This window comes from Apodemus sylvaticus, chromosome 21, assembly GCF_947179515.1.
Source record: "Apodemus sylvaticus chromosome 21, mApoSyl1.1, whole genome shotgun sequence".
NCBI lineage: Eukaryota > Metazoa > Chordata > Mammalia > Rodentia > Muridae > Apodemus > Apodemus sylvaticus.
This window is the reverse complement of record NC_067492.1, coordinates 24,146,858-24,166,827: the sequence shown is the minus strand read 5'-3', so window position 1 is coordinate 24,166,827 and position 19,970 is coordinate 24,146,858. Positions and strand designations below refer to the sequence as shown.

At 44.4% G+C, this 19,970-nt stretch overlaps 1 protein-coding gene across 1 annotated transcript in view; it reads right to left on the bottom strand.

The window, feature by feature from the left end:
- Nucleotides 1–19,096, bottom strand: part of Kctd19 (potassium channel tetramerization domain containing 19) — a 33,438-nt gene extending 14,342 nt beyond the window's left edge. Inside the window, exons 1-2 of the mRNA XM_052167304.1 lie at nucleotides 19,058–19,096; nucleotides 14,624–14,920 (exon numbers count right to left, since the gene is read on the bottom strand). Coding sequence (XP_052023264.1) covers nucleotides 14,624–14,920; nucleotides 19,058–19,096 — 336 coding nt within the window. The remainder of the gene's footprint in view (nucleotides 1–14,623; nucleotides 14,921–19,057) is intronic.
- Nucleotides 19,097–19,970: the final 874 nt, after the last annotated feature.

The window sequence follows — 19,970 nt, the reverse complement described above, 5'->3', positions numbered from 1 at the left end:
AAAAATAAAACCAACAACAAAAACAAAACAAAACAAAACAAAACAACAACAACAACAACAAAAACGAACAACCCTCCCCCCCCCCAACAACGACAAACTGCTTCTAGTTATTAGCTACTGAGGTGGGAAGCTGGTGTGAGTTTGCTCTTGGGAATCCCAAGTGATAAGAAGAGCCCTCTGGTGGCTATAGGTAGGAACTGGCCCTCTCATAACTGTTTAAGGTCTCAAAAGGAGGCAGTCTAGCCAGCATGGGACAATCATTCCCGTTACCAGAGGCTGGAGGGCCTGAAGGAGGACTGAGGCCTCCCATGTCAGGGTTATGGGGAGTATTTCCCTGGAGCACCACAATGAAGAAGACTGCATGTGTGGAATATTGGGAGCCTTAAGAAATTCTCACCATGCTTTGCTAGGTTTCTGCTTAGACTCAAAGAGTTCTTGGCTTGGGGAAAAGAAAGATGCCGAAGGACTGGGGAGATGGCTCATTCACACTCTTGCTACACAAGCATCAGAATCTCTCTAGAGGCCACGTTAAAGGCACAACAGCACATAGCTGTAATTCCAGTACCCGGAAGGTAGACACAGGCAGATCAATCCCTGGAGCTTGTTGGCCATCGAATCCAATTGAGTTGTCAAGCTCCCCTCAAACCCCCAAAAGGAGGAGAACAATGGAGAATGACAACTGGACATTGATCTGTGGCATCCACTGGCAACGCACAGACATGTGCACATATGTCCATGCTTACAAACACACATATGGACATGGAAGCCAATGGTTTGTATTTTATAAGACAAGATCTAGCATTAGTTACAAATTCATGGATCCCCAAGAATCTTGGGACTATTTTCACACCATTGAGAAAGGACCCAGCTTTCTGTTCCCTCTTGGTTAAGTATGGTTAAGTGTTGTTAGCCTCTGTGTCAAACTGTCAACTCTTTAGAGGAGACAAATCAGAGAAAAGTTTCTGTAAGAGCAAATCATTGTTCTTGCGCAAAGAAGATGTATAGTGAGATGCCAGGATGGTAACTAGGTGGCCAGGACAGAGTGTGCATTTCAAATAGGAAAGCACACTGAATCAAGATGAAAGGTGACAACTTGACAGCATCTGTGCTGAGAAGTGGGACAAAGGAAGGAAGATGGTGGCTTGTCCCGGAAGGACAGAACAGGGCAAGGTGGGTTAGAGGTATATATTCAGCCACACACCTCTGCCTTAAGCATGACATTGCTTGAGGTTGAAGGAAAGAAATGGTGGATTGAGAACAGTAAAGAAAAGCCCGAGAGCAGAGGACCAGGCACGCTGCCTAAGGCTTTTTGAGGATTCTACTGGTTAATTAAAATCCTTGACAGATGTGTTGGTTGGTTTTATGTCAACTTGACATGTGCTAGAGTCATTTGGGAGAAGGAACGTCAATAGAAAAAGTGCCCCCACCAGAGTCGTCTACAGGCAAGCCTGTGGGGTATTTTCTTGATTGATGATTGATGTGGGAGGGCCCAGGTCACTGTGGATGGTACCAACTCTGTGTAGGTGATCCTGAGTTGTATTAGAAAGCAAACAGAAAGGTGTGGTGGTGCATATTTTTAATCCCAGCAGTTGGGAAGCAGAGGAAGGTAGATCTCTGAGTTCAAGACCAGCCTGCCTACATAATGAGTTCCAGGACAGTCAGGGCTACACAGAGAAACCCTGTCTCATAAATAATAAAAAAATATTATGTGTATGTCTGTGTACCACGTACATACCTGGTTGCCACAGAGGCCAGAAGGCAGCATTGGATACTGGCACTCAAATCCACATCTTTAGAACAACCAGTGCTCTCTGCAGCTCAGAGAGTCCAACATCTTAACTACTGTTATCTGCACATTTCTCTCAATAAGCTTCCGAGTTAGAGTCAGGCCTGTTCTCTTCATCATCACACAACATCTCCAAACCCCAGATTTCTCGAGTGTAAGTAAAGACAACAAAATCTGGGAAGTGCTGGGAGGATTATAGCCCAAACTATGACAACTGTCTTCTTCTTGGTGGTCACATCCCAACTACCTTTTCAGTTTCATCTTCCAATGTTCTGTTTCCAACCCAATATCCATGACACTAAATTCCACAAAACTCTCAAAGCACACCATGTTCTTGGTTTCCACCTCAGCATTTTTGTTTGTTTGTTTGAGACAGGGTTTCTCTGTGTAGTCCTGGCTGTCCTGGAACTCACTCTGTAGACCAGGCTGGCCTTGAACTCAAAGATCTGCCTGCTTCTGTCTCTTGAGTGCTGGGATTAAAGGAGTGTACCACCACTACTGAACATTTCAGTAGCATTTTTTAAAATGCATGCATGCATATGCATGCATGTGTTTATGTGTGCACCTACACACACACACACACACACACACACACACACACACATCAAGGCATCATCCTCAAGAACATTATCTACTCCCTTTGAGACAAGGTCTCTCATTGGTCTGGAGCTCACCAATCAGGTAGCTTGCCTGGCTGGTGAGCCACAGAGAGCCTCCTATCTCCATCCACACAGTTTTGGGATTATTAGCCTATGGCACCATGCCTCACATTTTTATGTAGGTTCTGGGAATCAAATTAAAAGATAAGTACTTTACTGCTGAGCTACGCTCCCCCTCCTCAACTTTATGAATGCTGTTCCCTCTGCCCAGAAAATTCCTCTTCCCATTTCTCAAGCTGCAGACCCACTGCCTCTCCTAGGCAGACCCGGTCATTCTTGCTTCCTCTTTGTTCACACACACACACACACCTCTCTGAAGGCTTCTGGGTTGGAGCCAGGCAGGCTCTTTCCTCTGTCCTCAGGGCTCAGGGCTGGGTGTGTGCAGCCTGTCCTCTAGTCTAGATCCTAATAAACACCTGCACAACACCGGGGAGCTGGAGGGCTGAGTCTTCTGGGAAGAAAGGCAGGCAAACCACACTCTCACAACTGAGGCTGATGCTGGTGCCCAAAACTATATAGGAAAAGTCAGTGCAAGCACACACAGCTCACAGTTCAGACTGCAAAGATGACTCCAACCTGCAACCTGAGAGGCAGAAGACCTAAGGGGAGAGGGACCTGAAGGACAGAGAAAGAGACTGGCAGGAAGAAAGGGCTCAGTGTGAGTTGGACTGGTGGTGACAGAAAGGCAAAGCACACGATAGAGAAAAGAGGGTGAAACAGGGAGGCCCTGGAGAAAGACAAGAGCACCTAACTCCATTCTAAGACACTGCTCAGTACTCACAAGAGCTTAGATTTGCCACCTGCGGACCCCACTCCCAAATTCCATTTTAGTGGATAAAACAGATGAGTCCTTGAGCAAATCTAAATTGGCCACTTGAGAAGGGGCCCCTGGGGAGGAAGGAAATTCCTCTGCAGGACAACAGGCATCTGAAGGCTGGCCTAGAGTTCTGTTTGGAGGTGTTGTTTGCTATGGAGTATATTAAAGTGGCAACTTCTAGTTTCTTTGGAAAGTTAGACCTGTCAAATGAAAGTTTGCTGGGGCACTCAGGTGAAAGGATGCCTTACTAAAGCAGACACAGGAAAGAATGTTTTCCTGAAGCAGACACAGGTGAAGGGATGTTTTGGTATAGTTAACACATGAAAGGATGCTTGATGGAGTATAAATATGACCCCACAGACAGTGGGAGATGAGCACTGAGCTTTTGTTTAGTTTGCTCTGCCTCATTATTCTTCGTTAACTACACGCATGTATTAGTTCACCTTATATAGCACTGTTTAGCTCAACTTCAGTTAATGCCACCATTGAGAGAAACTCGCCCAAAAACTGCTCTCAAGGTCCCTGCAGCAGTTTGCTGCTTCCGTGGCCTTGTCTCAGGCCAGCTGGCAAGACTGGTGGTTGGTTTCTTCAGGATTGAGCTACAGCTGCTGGTTCCTGTCCAGTGTTTGCCTGCCTAGAGGACTGGTCTGCAGCGCCTGACCTACTTGTATTTGGTGTTTGCTATGGGACTGAACTGTTGCCAAAGAAGATTGAGCTCGACCCCGAAGAACCACTGCTGAACAAACAGGTCCACTTCTCCCACATCCTAATAACTTTTCTCTTCCATTACCTCTGCTGGGTGGTGGGCTAGAGGAGAGGTTGAGCCCTCATTAAAAGTAGGTTGCAAACAATTTATGCATATAGTATATAATCTAGTAGGTCTAGAGGAAATATGAGAGGAAATATGCTAGTGGAGGAGAGGATGAGCCACTTCCTAGAAATGAAACCTCTGTGTTCAGGGGTTTCAATTAAACTGTGAGCAGCCCCATTTTACCCAAGAAAGGAAACAGTTAGCAAAACTTTATAAAAAATCAGGCAAATAAAATCTACAAAGATTACACCCCTAGCCAGTGAGGACATGCTATGTGCTAAGCAGAAGGGTCAAACTTGCTTGCACCTAGCCCTGAAGCTTCAACAATGTAGCTCCTGAACTCTCTCAGTGAGCCCTTGCTGCTCTGATATCTAGAAACAAAAGCTCTCTACTCACAGGAAGCATTAGGATGCTTTGAGAAACCGCAGGAGCACTCCACAGTTCCCTTCCCTCCTTACTTATTTATGCCCTGTTAGCTTTATTCTAATAGGATAACCTCCTTGAGACACCAAGGACTTTGCTTGTTTTGTTCTCTGCTAGAATTGGGACACTGGTGTATTTCCTGTTGAAAGAATTCGTGAATAACAAACGCTCTAAGGAGCCTACTTCCAGGGGGCTTCTGGCTTTACTGACTCTAGTGGTCACAGTGTATATGGCTGGTTTTCTGTAGGCGCCTTCAGGACTACTTTCATCCGCTTGGATACTGCTTTTTGGAAATTTACTCTCCATATGTTGTGACATGGCACGTTATTACAGGGGTGGGGCCGTGTTTCTTTCCACAAAGTTTTGCTTTGTAACTCAGGTTGTTCTTGAATTTGCTATTTTCCAGCCTCAGCCTCCCAAGTTCTGGAATTACAGACATGCTCCACTGTGCCAGAAACATTGGAAATACAGCGAACTTACAAGACTAACTGCTACTCTAAGGACAACTAATGTTGCTTTGAGCCTAAAAGTAGTGAAAACAAGTCAGAAGCAATAGAAATCTGATGATGCAGGGCATGTGTGCTGCTAAAAGATGGCGGACAAGGCACTCTGCCGGCAGAGCAGTTGGGCTTAACAGGATTTTCGAGGAGTAATGGGTCTGAAGATGCTTTGTGTGTTTCTGGACTATTGGGAGGAGCATCATGGTAAAGGAGCTTAGGGGACCAGCAAACCACTGACTGCTGTATAAAGATGCTGATGCTAAAAGGAGCAAGACTATTAGACCAAAAGGATGTGCAAGAAAAGAAGCCAAATAATGTGCATCGGTCAATATTTCAAACTTGTCTCTCTACTGCTGGAGGAGAGAATGAGCCATTTTCTAGAAATGAAACCTCTGCTGCTACTAGTCGGTCCAGTCTTCATCTCACAGCAGATGGTAACTAGATGCCAAATACTTTGAAACCCATTAGAAATGCAAACATGAGAAGAATATAAACCAGAAAAGAAGAAAGACATTTAAAAAAATGATCCCAACAGAATTAGCACTATTATAAGAACAGAGCAACAATAACTTTGTCTGGAAATGTCAGGCTAGGCTGTGGGCTATATTTATAACAAGATTTAAAAGAAAAAAAATAAATGAGCTCAGGGGGCATAGAAAGTAAGTATAGGGGATACTTAGGGAATGATTGAACTCTGTGTAGATTGTATATGCATATATGATATGAGCCAGGATGAACAGTCTATGGGGACACTTGAAACCATTTCTCTTTTTTTTAAAGATATTTTTTTAAAGATTTATTTATTATATGTAAGTACACTGTAGCTGTCTTCAGACACACCAGATTGGAGAGCATCTGATCTCATCACAGATGGTTGTGAGCTATTACATGGTTGTTGGGATTTGAACTCAGGACTTCAAAAGAGCAGTTAGTGCTCTTAACCGCAAAACCATCTCTCCAGCATGCCTTGAAGCCATTTCAAGGGCTTTACACTTAAGTTGTCCACAAGTCACATTGTTGGATGACTTATCTGCCATGTTCCTTTCCAACACCACAAAGAAATCTGTCCCACATCATAATAGGAAATGTGAGACTGCCACTGGCCTATTTTATTAAAGGCATAATTTGTATGATCAGCATAAAAACTCCCTGGCTCCCTTGAACACAAGGAATGTAGGCATATTTGGATTTTGTCCTGGTAGCAGATTGCTGACAAATGGAGCAATTTATGGTCCAAACTTCCCAAAGTTCCCAGAAGGAGGTGAAATGGGGAAAATGGGGCCACGGTGTAGTTTAGTGGTAGAACTGAGGGAGGCCCTGTGTTTAAGCCTGAGCAGACTTCAAGGGCATGAACCAACAGTCTACACAAAACCTTAAACTCTTGTGAGTGACCCTGAAGAGAAACTGCACATTTTCCAGTAGCAGCTGTGACTCCTAATCAGTCTGATGGCTTGTGGAAGGCTCCAAGTAGGTTAGGTTTGAGAGGGCTTCTCGAATTCCACATGAAGTTTTAGGAACCCTCGTGATGCTGATGTATGGATGGCAATGACTTCTTTATGTCTCTCCTATGAATAATATATGACCCTCCAAAACTTTCAGGTTCGAAGATTTACATATAAGTTTGATGATTCTTGGATTGTATCTCTGGTCCCAAATGTTCTGTGAATTACACCTCTGACCACTCAGTGACTCCTCAGTTCTGCACTCGGGTGTCATTGCCCAGTTACTGTTTCTCCATCTTGACATGCCTCAGTCTTAACTTCTGATCCCTGTCCCCTAAGGGTTCATGTCTCTCAGAAGTCACCATTTACCTGATTGCTCGGGATAGAAACATAAGCTGCTGTCCATTCTTTCATGGCCTGAATCCCATTCGTTAGCAAATTCATCAAGACATACCAGGCTTTAAACTGTTTCTATGACTGCTCAAGACCAAACCATTCTTATCTTTCATCTGGATGAGTGCTCCTCAACCCATGAGTCACAACCCTTTGGTGTGTTTTGGGGGAGTTGAACAACTCTTTCACAGGGGTTGCCTAAGACCATCAGAAAACAGATATCTACAATTCATAACAAAAATTACAGTTATTGAGTAGCAACAAAAACCATTTTATGACTGGGGGCTCACCACCACATTATGAAGGTTGAGGTCCACTGACCTGGAGCCTGCTGGAGCTTCCCAGATGATCTCCCTGCTTCTTCCTTTGCCCCAGTTGAATCTAGACCATCAGTAAACACATTCCCCCCACACCCCCACACCCCCACACCCCCGTGAGAGGCCAGATACTAAATATTTCAGGCTTTGCTAGCCATATGGTCTCTGTCAATTCAACTACTCAGCTCTTTTTGTAGTTCAAAAAAGTCATAAGCAAAATACAAACAGGAGCGTGGCTCTATTTGAATGAAGCTTGAGCAGTAATACTGAAAGTTGACCTTTTTTTTTCCCCAATCACAAAAAGTAAAACTGTTCTTAGCTTATGGGACACACACACACACACACACACACACTGGAGTGGCCTGGATTTGGTCCATGACCTATACAGTTTATAGACTCTAATATTGTCAAGCCAGTAGCTACTGATTTTCTTCCTTACAACTTTATTTTAAAGATCGATTTACTTATTAGTTTTGTATGTATATGTGTGTTCCTGCATGAGTTTGTGTGCATCATGTGCATGCAGGAACAAGTAGAGGCCAGAAGAGAGTCAGATGCCTAGGAACTGGAGTTGCAGGTGGTTGGTAAGCAAGTGTATGGGTGCTGGGAACTGAACCTGGGTCCTCTCAAGAACTTAAAGCACTACTGATCCATTTCCCCAGCTCCAACAGCCTTATTTTTACACATTGTAAAACTCACCTTGAGCTGGGCATGGTGGCTCACGCCTGTAATCCCAGCACCTGGGAGGCAGAGGCAGGCGGATTTCTGAGTTCGAGGCCAGCCTGGTCTACAGAGTGAGTTCCAGGACAGCCTGGGCTACATAGAGAAACCCTGTCTCAAAAAACCAAAAAAAAAAAAAAAAAAAAAAAAACCTCACCTTGAAGAAAACTAGAGATCAAACCCAGGTTAGGCAAGTATTCCAATACTAAGCTACAGCCCTAGCTGTACTCCCAACCCCAATATAGTCTTGCTAAAGTACTGTTTGGTCTTGAACTTGCCTGTACCATCTGGCCCAGCTAAAGCATCCAGTTTAAACAGTGCAGTCCATTGGGTTTTGGTATATTTGCCCAGCCGTGTAGTTATTATCACTATCTACTCTGGGTACCAGAGAGAAACCTTGTACTCTGGAGTACCATTGTCTGTTGTTTTCCATTCTCTCTAACCCATAACCCAGTTCTCTCTCTCTCTCTCTCTCTCTCTCTCTCTCTCTCTCTCTCTCTTTCTCTCTTGGCTCTATGAATTTCTCTAACTCTCAATTTCTAGAGGGAAAGTGTTTATTTTAGTTCATAGTACCAAGTTTCAGCACATCATTAAAGGGAAGGCACAATGCCAAGAGCTCAAGAGAGCTGGGCACATGGTACCCATAATCAAGAAGCAAAGAGGCCAGGCAGTGGTGGCACACGCCTTCAGTCTCAGTGCTCCAGAGGCATTGGTGGCTCAGACAGCTGGAGCTACACAAAGAAACCCTGCCTTGAAAAACAAACAGGAGTGAATTAATGTATGCAGTCTTCTTTTTTTTATTCTCTTGAGATTTCATTTTGTGGCCAAGACTACCCTTGAACTCACAACAATTCTTCTGTCTTACCTTCCAAGTGCTGGGATTATAGGCATAAACTACCACATCCAGAAATTGCATAAAAATATATGCAATGATAAAATATATGACCCTTTTATGTAGGTAGAATCAGGGTTGGGGGTATGGCTCAATTGCACAGCACTCACCTAACATGCACAAAAACCCGTGTTTAACAGTAAGTACCGAAGGGGGAGGGGTTGTATAGCTTCTCACTTCATCTCTTTATTTCTAGAATCTGGCATGTGGTTGGTTGTCAATAACATCATGAGACTTCAAATGTACCTTTTTTTAAAAAAAGATTTATTTATTTTATGTATGTGAATACACTGTAGCTATTTTCAGACACACCAGAAAAGGACATCAGATCCCATTACAGATGGTAGTGAGCCACCATGTGGTTGCTAGGAATTGAACTCAGGACCTCTGAAAGAATAGTCAGTGTTCTTAACCACTGAGCCATCTCTGCAGCCCTCAAGTGCACCTTTAAGAGGTTAAAGGTCGAAGTTAGGTGGGCAGAAGGGCAGGTAAATGGAGTGGGACTGGATTGGGGGTAGGTGTGTAGGGAGCAGTGTGAATCTCAATGAGCTTGAAGCACTGTCTTCCAGAGGCTTTCAGTCTTAACTTGCTTGTTGGCTCACTCAATGCCCCTACTTTTCCTCTCATTTTTGTCCTCTTAAAACACTCACTTGCTTAGTTATTGGGGATAAGGTCTTGCTAGGTAGCCAAGGCTGGCCTTGAATTTATCTCAGCCTCCCAGATACTGGGATTTATCCTGACCTAGTTATTCTGGGGGTCGAGGAGGACCGAGCCTGGAAGAGAAACGGGTGGGAAAGACAAGCAGAGCCAAGCAAAAGGGGGTGTCTTGTCAAGGCCTCTTTAATGAAAAGCAAAACACCTAGTTTTGAACGCACGGAGAGAGGAAATAGGGAGGGGCTGAGGGGAATGCTAAAAGCACAGAAAGAGGAAAGGTCATCCCGGGGGATGCTGGCTGTGGCATCCAGCAGCTTTTCTGGAATGCTGGTTTCACCTAGACAACCCCAGGTGTTTGGCCAGGATAAGAACCAGTTGATCAACCTTGTGTGAGGAAGGGGGTGGTTCAGCTATAAACCGCAAGGTCAGTGGACTCTCAAGGTGATAGCTGTTGAAAGTCTGGTTTTCCACAGTTTGGTCTCCCACGGGGATTATAGGTGTGTACCACTGTCTTAGTCAGGGTTTCTATTCCTGCACAAACATCATGACCAAAAAGCAAGCTGGGGAGGAAAGGGTTTAATTGAGCTTACACTTCCACATTGCTGTTCATCACCAAAGGAAGTCAGACTGGAACTCAAGCAGGTCAGGAAGCAGGAACTGATGTAGAGGCCATGGAGAGATGTTTCTTACTGCCTTGCTTCCCCTGACTCAACTCAGCCTGCTTTCTTATAGAACCCAAGAGCACCAGCCCAGGGATGATACCACCCACAAGAGGCCCTCCCCACTTGATCACTAATTGAGAAAATGCCTTACAGCTGGATCTCATGGAGGTATTTCCTCAACTGAAGCTCCTTTCTCAGTGATAACTCCAGCCTGGGTCAAGTTGACACATAAAACCAGCCAGTACAATTGACCCCTTGTCAAGTTGACACACAAACATATCATCATTAAACTTCAACCCTTACTTTCTTATTCATCCCCAAGATCTAAATAACTTTAAAAGCCCCACAGTCTTTATAAATTCTTACATATTAAAATTTCAATCCCTTTAAAATATCCAATCTCTTTTAAAATCCAAAGTCTTTTTACAATTAAAAGTCTCTTAACTGTAAGGCTCCACTAAAATACTTTCTTCTTTCAAGAGGGAAAAATATCAGGGCTCAGTCACAATCAAAAGCAAAATCAAACTCCAACTGTCCAATGTCTGGGATCCACTCACAATCTTCTGGATTCCTTCAAGGGCCTGTGTCACTTCTCTAGTCCTGTCCTTTGTAGTAGCACACACAGTTTTCTAGGCTCCCGGTGCCTGTACTCCACTGCTGCTGCTGTTCTTGGTGATCATCTCATGGTAATGGCATCTCCAAAACACTGTTATCTTCCACTGTAACTAGGCTTCACCAATAGCCTCTCATAGGCTCTCTTCATGGTGCCAAGCCTCAACTCCTTTGCATGACCCCTACAGACCTGGGCTATCAATTGCTACTGAGGCTGCATCTTCACCGATGTCTGTCCATGGCCTCTCACAGTGCCAAACCTCAACTGCCCTTCATGACCCCTTCATGCCTTCAAAACCAATACCACCTGGGTGACTCTTACACAGTACTAAGTCTAGCCGCAACACAAGGAACAACCTTAACTATCTCTGGAACACACTCTCTGTGCTCTCAGATAACACTTCCTAGAAGATTTCACCTCAGTGATGCTGGTCTCTTCTTAATTTCTTAAACCAGCATCAATAGTTCCAGTAAGACAAAGGTTTGCTTCAGTGGTTCTGGTATCTTGTTAATCACAGCAGATTCTTCAGCCCCAGTTAACCAAAACCACAGAATCTTCACAATCAAAAGAGCAACGGCCTAAGAGTCTTTAATCTTCCCTCTGAAATGTCACAAGCCAGGCCTCCATCTTCTGCACTGTTCTCTACATTATCTTCTAACCTCTTACACAGCATCCCACAGAGCTCTTAACACTGAATGGATCATCTAGCCCAAAGTTCCAAAGTCCTTCCACAGTCTTCCCCAAAACACGGTCAGGTTGTCACAGGAATATCCCACTGTGCTGGTACCAATTTGTCTTAGGGTTTCTATTCCTGCACAAAACATCTCGGCCCAGAAGCAAGCTGGGGAGGAAAGGGTTTATTCAGCTTACACCTTCCACATTACTGTTCATCACCAAAGGAAGTCAGGACTGGAACTCAAGCAGGTCAGGAAGCGGGAGCTGATGCAGAGGCCATGGAGGGATGTTTCTTACTTACTTGCTTCCCCTGGCTTGCTCAGCTTGCTCTCTTATAGAACCTAAGACCACCAGCTCAGGGATGGCACCACCACAATGGGCCCTCCCCACTTGATCACTAAGTGAGAAAATGCCTTACAGCTAGATCTCACAGAGGCATTTCCTCAACTAAAGCTCCTTTCTCTGTGATAACTCCAGTTTGTGTCAAGTGACACAAAAAAACAGCCAGTACAACCACCATGCCCAGATTTCCACACTGACTTTCAACAAAGCTGTTACAGACCACCCTAAACAATATGTGCTACCTTCTGACGGAATGAGACATCCCATTAGCAGGTGCTTAGCTCTGCTTTTATTGTTAGGTGCTAGTTCTGAAGAACTCTGTATTAAGGAGAACTAATAATTTGGAACAGTTCAGATATGTGCTATCCAATATGGTAGTCATTGTGACTATATGCCTTGTAGAACTACAGTAGTCTCAATCTGAGATGTGCTAAATGTAAAAAAAAAAAAAAAAAATCAGATATTGAAAACTTGGTATAAAACAAAAGTATCTCAAACGTAAATTTTTGAAAATATTGGGTTAAATAAAATACATAATCATCAAAATTTGGTTTCACTCATTTCTTTATACTTTTAAAAATTTGGCTACTACAAAATTTAAATAACACCTATGATAGCAGGTGTAATTGCATGTACCTGTGGTCCCTCAGTGACTTTGGAAGCTGAAGCCAGAGGATCAGTGGAATCCAGGAGTGCAGGGACAGCTGAGGCAGCACAGTGAGACCCCCAGCTCTTAAATTACATGTGATTACATATATCATCCACACACATGGCTCACATCATGTTTTATTATACTAATCTTTGTTGTCCCTAAAGTGCATGGGAATAAACTGGAACCCAGAATACTCTCATTAGGTCATTTAAATGCTTGACCTGGGCCTGATTATGAAGAGTCTTTAGACTAAGAATTGGCAAAGTTCATTTCCTCCAAGCACTATTTGTTCAGTTAACCCAAGTAGCTGGATAGGCCACTCAGCGGTAGGTGGGGAAGTGTGCGGCCGCGGCTGTTGGATCCCAGCTGTATTTACACTCTGCTTCAATGACTAAATACCACTTAGGCTGGGCCAGCCCAAATGTTGATTTCTTCGAAAACACCATTTCCAAAGCATAAGCACTTGGTTTCACAGGCTGTGTTAGGAAGGCAGAGCCACAGAATTCTTCAAACTCCGCTACTCACACATCTTGGAATTTTGGAATCAGACCAAGTCATTGGCTTCTGAGTTGTTGCCTCTTCCTTCGAAGCCGATTCTCAGAGATATTTTGTTTGGTTTTCGTTTAGGAAGTGAGGACTGCAAAGGGGCTCAAGGGCTTAATAAACTGTTTGTACGAGAAGCTTGTATTCTTCTAAATTATCCTGTAAAACATAGCCTTGATCTCTTTGATTATCTGCAATGAACAAGTTAGTTCCTCTCCACACAAAACAGTGGCTTGGCAGAGAGCCATGAACAAGCCTACCATGCACGCCATTTAAATGGTTTTGAAGCCATTTGCAAGCAATTCTAATACTTTACTCCTAAAGAAGTTGACAAGATTTAGATTCAAGTGGGAAGCCTGAAAAAAAAAATTCACAGAGCTACAACTTGCACTGCACTATGCTGGAGTTCCTGGATTCCTAAATATATAATAACTTCAGAGAAAACATTGAATTCTTTAGCAAGAATCATTCATAAGCACATATATTACAAAATAAATGGTCTCTTTCCTCCTGACCCAGATACAAACACAGTCTAAGTTAATTTTTTTCCAAGAGGTACTGGGGGTCTGTAATTAGTGGTATGCAGAGATTCACTGTAGCTGATGGAGTAGCTCTTATGAAAATGGAATAAACAACACCTTGTCCAGACAGTGAGATTGATATGGAACATGCCCAGATTTCTTTCCCAGTCATAATATTTAGGTCTTTCCAGGTTAAAAAAAAAAAATCATTGTTCAAAAACTACCAAATCAACTCTTTAAGCACAGCCACTACCAAATGACTTCTGTGGGCTTGGAGAAAGAATAAAGCTAATGCTTGCATCTTCTGTCATACTTTGATGCTTTATAAGTGAAAGAATTTACTGCTCTTAAAATAAGGAAGGTGCAGCCAGGTGACGGCCCATGCCTTTAACCCCAGCACTCCGGAGATAGCAGGCAGATCTCTGAGTCTGAGGCTATCCTGGTCTACAGAGCAAGATCCAGGACATCCAGGGCTACACAGAGAAACCCTGTCTCAAAAAACAAAAACAAAAATCAAAAACAAAACAAAACCAACAACAACCCAGTGGGTATGGTAACATACACTTTAATTCCAGCATGCGGGAAGCAGAGGCGGGCAAATCTCTGTGACATGTGACTTAGTAGCAGAGTATTTGCCTAGCTTGCAGAAAGCCTTGGTTTTTGCCCTAGCACCTCAAAAAGAGAAAAAAAAAAATAATTAGCATCTTAAGATTTGAAAGAGCCAAAGATTCCCTGGATATTACATCTTATCTGGGTCCCTGGTGGCTGCTAATATAAAGTAGAATCAGGATAAAGTCTCTGTAGAGAATGTGTAATTAGGAGCTGGGCATGGTGGCACTTGTCCAACAGGGCTGAAGATCTTAAGTTCAAGGTGGTCCCTGGCTACACAGCAAGACCTTGTCTCAAAAGCCATCATGAAGTTCCAGAATACTGTCCCTTAAAAGTGTTACCTCAGACCTGGCTGTGGTGGCACACTCCTTTAACCCCAGCACTTGAGGGGCAGATGCAGACTGATCTCTGGGAGTTTGAGGCCAGCCTGGTCTACAGAGTGAGTTTCAGAACAGCGAGGGTGGTTATGCAAAGAAACCCTGTCTTAAAAGACAAAACAAAACCAAAGGGTCACCTCAGAACCCAATACAGAAAAGAACCTCGTGTTTATTGATGCTACTGATCACTAGTCTTGGAAGAAAGCACATCTTACCTGAAGCAACGGCATCAGCTGCAAACCCAGTGCTTGCTCATAGAGCAAGTTCAGTTCTGCACAGCTGGAGAAGGAGAGCTTGGACGTGTAGAGGTAATAGTGTACATGCCTGAATGTGGAACCATCTCTGTCAATGAACAGACGCTGGTTTTCTGAAGAGGTCAAGGCTGAAGCCTCTTTCCACAATAGCGAGTCTGGGAATTGAGCAAGTTTGCTCCTGGGAACTGAGAAATGCCAGCCCCCGACATTGAAGTGAAACAAATCCTCTGCTGATTCATGGGGCACGCCAGGCTCCTCCTAAAGGGAAAATGAGGAGAGAGTTATGTAACAAAAAGAAATTGAAAGCACCCTGATAAGAAGTATTAAGTTAAATTTTCTGGCAACATGGTAATGTACATACAACATCCAATGGAATACACACACACACACACACTGTTATGAGCACAAGATTGAAGAATATTTTTTAAAAGCCAGCCATAGTCGCATGCTTGCATGCATCTGTAAAGCTAACACTTCAAGACAGAGGCAGGAAGATCCCTCAAGTCTGAAGCCAGTATGGGCTACATATTGAACCCAAGGCCAGAGATGGCTATATAGTGAGACCCTGTATTAAAAGGTGGGAGGTGGGAAAAAGGCTGGACTCATGGATAAAAACCCCTATTGGCACAAAGACAGCCATATAAATACATAGGATAGAATGGAGCATAGTATAGACTGTATATTCAGTTGAATTTGTCCATCAACTGGTGAATAAAGAAACAAATTAGAATATAGTCATATGCTGAAACTATTCTGGTAGGTTGTTTGTTTATTTGAGACAGGGTCTCACTTTGGAGCCTTGGCTGGCATAACACTCACTATGTAAGCCAGGCTGGCCTTGAACTCACAGAGATCCACTTGCTGCTGCCTCCCAAGTGCTACAATTAAAGACAGGTGTTCTCCCAAGATGGATACATGCCGCAATGTGGAATGACCTTGAAACAGTATGCTAAGAGAAACAAAGATGTCAGTATGAAGAAAGGGCAAATTTACACAGAGACTGATGGTTATTAGGGCTGGGAGACCAAGTATGGGTACAGGTTTCCTTAAAGGAAGATAAAACATCCTACAGTTGGTTGTGGTGTTGGTTTCACAACTCTGAAAACATAAGATCATTGAATTATTCTTATTAAAATGTTAAGTCAGCCATGCATGGTGATGTATGCCTTTAATCCTAGCTCTCAGGATGCAGAAGAGGGTGGATTTCTTATCTCTTACTTCTGTGAGTTCCTGGCTAGCTAGGACTACAGAGTGAGAGCATATTTTAAAACAAACTCAAAATATTAAATCATATGTATAGGGTTATTTTAAGAAACCCATTTATTACTTATGTCTAGTGTATGTGCCAGCCTGACTTACACTATCTGAGTGCAGGCAAGAGCTCACAGAGGAGGCTGCTAGATCTCCTGGAACTGGAGTTACTGACTGTTGTAGATTTCCATATGGGTGGTGGGAACCAAACATTGGTCAGTAAGCATTCTTATTTACTGACCCTGGTAGTGGTGGTGATGGTAATGGTGATGTGTGTGTGTGTGTGTGTTTAAGGATCAAAAAATAAATGAAAATAAACATAGAACTATCATATGGTTCAATTACACTTCTCGGTAACACCACTCGTGGATATATACCTTGTATTAGTTATTTTTCTCAATGCTGTGACAATATTTGTAAAAAGCAATCTAAGAGGCCACCAGATGGCTCTGTAGGTAAAGACACTACTGCACAAGCTTGGTGACCTGAGTTTAATCCCTGGGACCCATTCAAATTGTTTGTTTGTGTGGCTGATTGGTTGTTTTTTTTTGTTTTGTTTTGTTTTGTTTGTTTTTTGTTTTTGTTTTTTTTGGAGGCAGGATTTCTCTGTGTAGCCCTGACTGTCCTGGAACTTGCTCTGTAGGCAAGGCTGGCCTTGAACTCAGAGATCCAGCTGTCTCAGCCTCCTGAGTGCTGGGACTAAAGGTGTGCACCACCACCTGGCTTCCCATGACAAATTGGAAATAAAAAAAACTGTCTCCACAAAGTTGTCCTCTGACCTCTAGATATGTGCATGTGCACCCTGCACCCACCCATAAACATCACACACACAGTAGTAGTAGTAGTAGTAGTAGTAGTAGTAGTAGTTAGTAGTAGTAGTAGCAGCAGCAGCAGCAGCAATAACTTAAGGATTTGTTTTGGCTCCTGGTTTAAAAGCATACAGTCCAGCATGGCACAGCAAGTGTGACAGAATTCATGGGAGCAGAAGCATGAAACTAGGATCCCTCCATCTGGGAAGACCAGGAAGCAGCGAGCAGGAGGCTGCTGAAGCTCTTTCCCCCTTCTCACTCAGGTACCATAGACCATGACACGGTGCTGCTGCATTGCCGTGATCCTTCCTTCCTTGGTTAAATTTCTCTGGAGATATTTTCCCAGGCATGCCTAGAGGACTGCTTCTTAGGTAATTCCAACTCTGGTCAGGCTGACAATGAAGACTAACCTTCCTGAAGAATTCTAAATCAGCATGCCATGGTTTCTTTTGCATATCCATGTTTGTTTGTTTGTTTGTTTGTTTGTTTGTTTGGTTGGTTGGTTGGTTGATGGGTTTTTCGAGACAGGGTTTCTCTGTGTAGCCCTTGCTGTCCTGAAACTCACTCTGTAGACCAGGCTGGCCTCGAATTCAGAAATCCACCTGCCTCTGTCTCCCAGAGTGCTGGGATTACAGGTATGTGCCACCACTCCTGGGCACCATGTTTATTATTGCATTATTCACAATAGCCAAGACATGGAGCCAACTTAGAGGCCCATCAACAAATAGACTTTTTTTTTTTTAAAAAAATGCAGTAGATATACACAATGGAATTTTATGCAGCTGTAAAGAATGAAATTCTGACATTTGCCAGAAAATGGATAGATACCGGAGATAAGTAAGCTAGGCTCATGATTTCTTTAATACATGGAAAATAGATTTCTACATATCTACATATGATATGAAAGGAGAGCGGGGCCAATGAGAGTGGGGGAAAAGTCCCAAAGGAAGGGGAACTGAGAGAGAATAGTGGCATATAGGGGCATAAAGGGGTGGGGCTACTTAGGGGACAATGGCTCAGCCAAACAAAGAGGAAGCCTGTATGTATTTGAAAATGTCACCGTGAATCCCTCTAGTTGGCATGCTAACTAAAAAAAATGAATTCAAAATTGTCTGAGAATGATGGCGGTGGGAACAAGACCATTAAAGTACGAGGCGGTTATTCAAGAAAGGAAACACCTCCTCTTCCATCAAAAACCCACATCTCTTCTTCTGAGGCAGCAAAGTAGATTCTTGTAACAAACAAGAGGGGTATTTCTTCTACAGTAAGCCCTGTCTAAGTGTCTGAAATCGGGAGGAACAATTAGATATGCTACTTTAAGCCTAGAAGAGCTCTAGGTGAAGAGAAAGAAACAGATTATAAAATGGATAATGGCTCAGCAGCAGAACTGGAAAAGCTAACCCAATGATGTCATTGAGTCCGGGGCCTTCAAAATGTGGCTTAGGCTGGGCATGATAAACAAAGTAACCAAGGTCCCACCTATACCAAAAAGCACAAATATACAAGGATTTGATTTTTGTTCTCTTTAAAGGTAAGCAGCTGGTTGAAAAGGTAAGAAAAACCTACTTCGTGGAGGTTGAGCTCTGCTTATTAAAGAACAGGGAGAATTTGCTCCCACGTGTGTCCCCCCCATGGGAGAACTCTCAAGGGATGCTTCCTGGTAAAAAGTTAGGAATGTAACTGTTATTTCCAGAGCTTTCTTCCCCAAAGATTGTTCAGGGACTTATTAATGCAAAACCATTTCAGACTGGGGAGAGCCTCCAGCCATCAGCAGCTTGGGAAACCTGTAGTACATGAGGGAAAAAAAAAACCGACCGAATGCAGGAAGCACGGCAGTAGTTTAGTCATCGAAACTCCACCCCAAAGAGCATCTCATTAACACACAACCTTCTTCCATATAAGATTATAGTGATAGAAATTCAGTGCCCTAAAGACAGGACTCAACGCCTCAGAGCCAGGATTCTCTGATCTTTCAGATCAGGAGTTCCCCATCATGCCTCCAAAACCTGCGCCCCCTCAAACTGTCAGATCTGGATTTCCCCTTTAAACGTCATCCCCCATCTTGTTCTCGAATAAACATGGGCTTTAAGGTATAAAGGCCTCCATCCGTCAAAGAGGCACCCCTTCTTCACCCCACAAACCTGGAGCCCCCTCAAATCCTCAGTGGTATGGATTAGTTCACCCCTCAAGGCAGCATGGCATGTTCTCTCAACAACTCAGACAAGCCCTCCCTAGATTCTTCTAAACTAGGACCTCCTTCGGATCCTCACACCCCAAAGGCAGATCCCTAATCCCGAGGTTCTCATCTTGGGCACCAGCTCCCCTCAGTCTCCACCTTAGTGGTTTTGGCTCCCTTCTCAGGGACGGGCTCCATACCATAGTCCTAACTTCTGTGGCAGGCGGACAGGCTCGCGACCGGTCCTCTAACGGCCCCTAGAGAACCAAGACCCCCCCCCCCCCCCCGGCCAGTGGGAGGGGCGGGGCCTGAGTCGGGGGCGGGGCCTGGCGAGCGCGGGGCGGGGCCTGGCGAGCGCGGGGCGGTCTCGCGAGCCGTGGCAGGTGAGCGGCGGGCGCGAATGGCGGAGCAATGGGATCTGGACGAGGAGTGCCTCCGCCGCCTGGGGGCGCTGAAACTGGAGCAGCCGGGTAGGGCCGGGAGGCTGTGGATCTGGAGCGTGCCTCAGAGGCTGTGAGGAAACTGTGGTGTGTAGCCTTGGGAGCCCCAGGCAAGAGGCAAAGGAACTGCGGGAGAGCGGCTCCTGAGGCGAAGAAAGAGGAAATCGAGGCAGAAAGGGTTACGCTGAGGTGCAGAGGGTGAAGTAATAGAGTCTGAGGCACAGGGTGAGGAACTGAGGGCGAGGAGGAGTGTGAAGCACTCACTGACAGGCAGGAAAGGACCCCTGTGTGGCAAGTGACAGAATCTGACAGAAAGATGTCTCCACTAGTGGGAGGACATGGATGCTGGTGAGAGAAAGAAAGGCTGAGAAGGGCAGCTGAGGTGGTGCGCGCTGTTGGGGAGGCACAAGGTGTGGCGGCAATTCGGGCAGTTCCTTAAACTTCAAGTCGGTGCATTGGGAAAGGACGCCCTATTCCGTTATCCTCTGTGAAGCCCTTCAAGACCAAAGCCCAGTCTTTTAAAAGCTCCAAGAGGCTTTATGTGAAACACCAAGCGACCCCTCAGTGCCCAGCCCTGCCTTCATCCTAGAGGTAACGCTGAGCGGGCTAACCCTGCCTTTGACAGGGTTGAC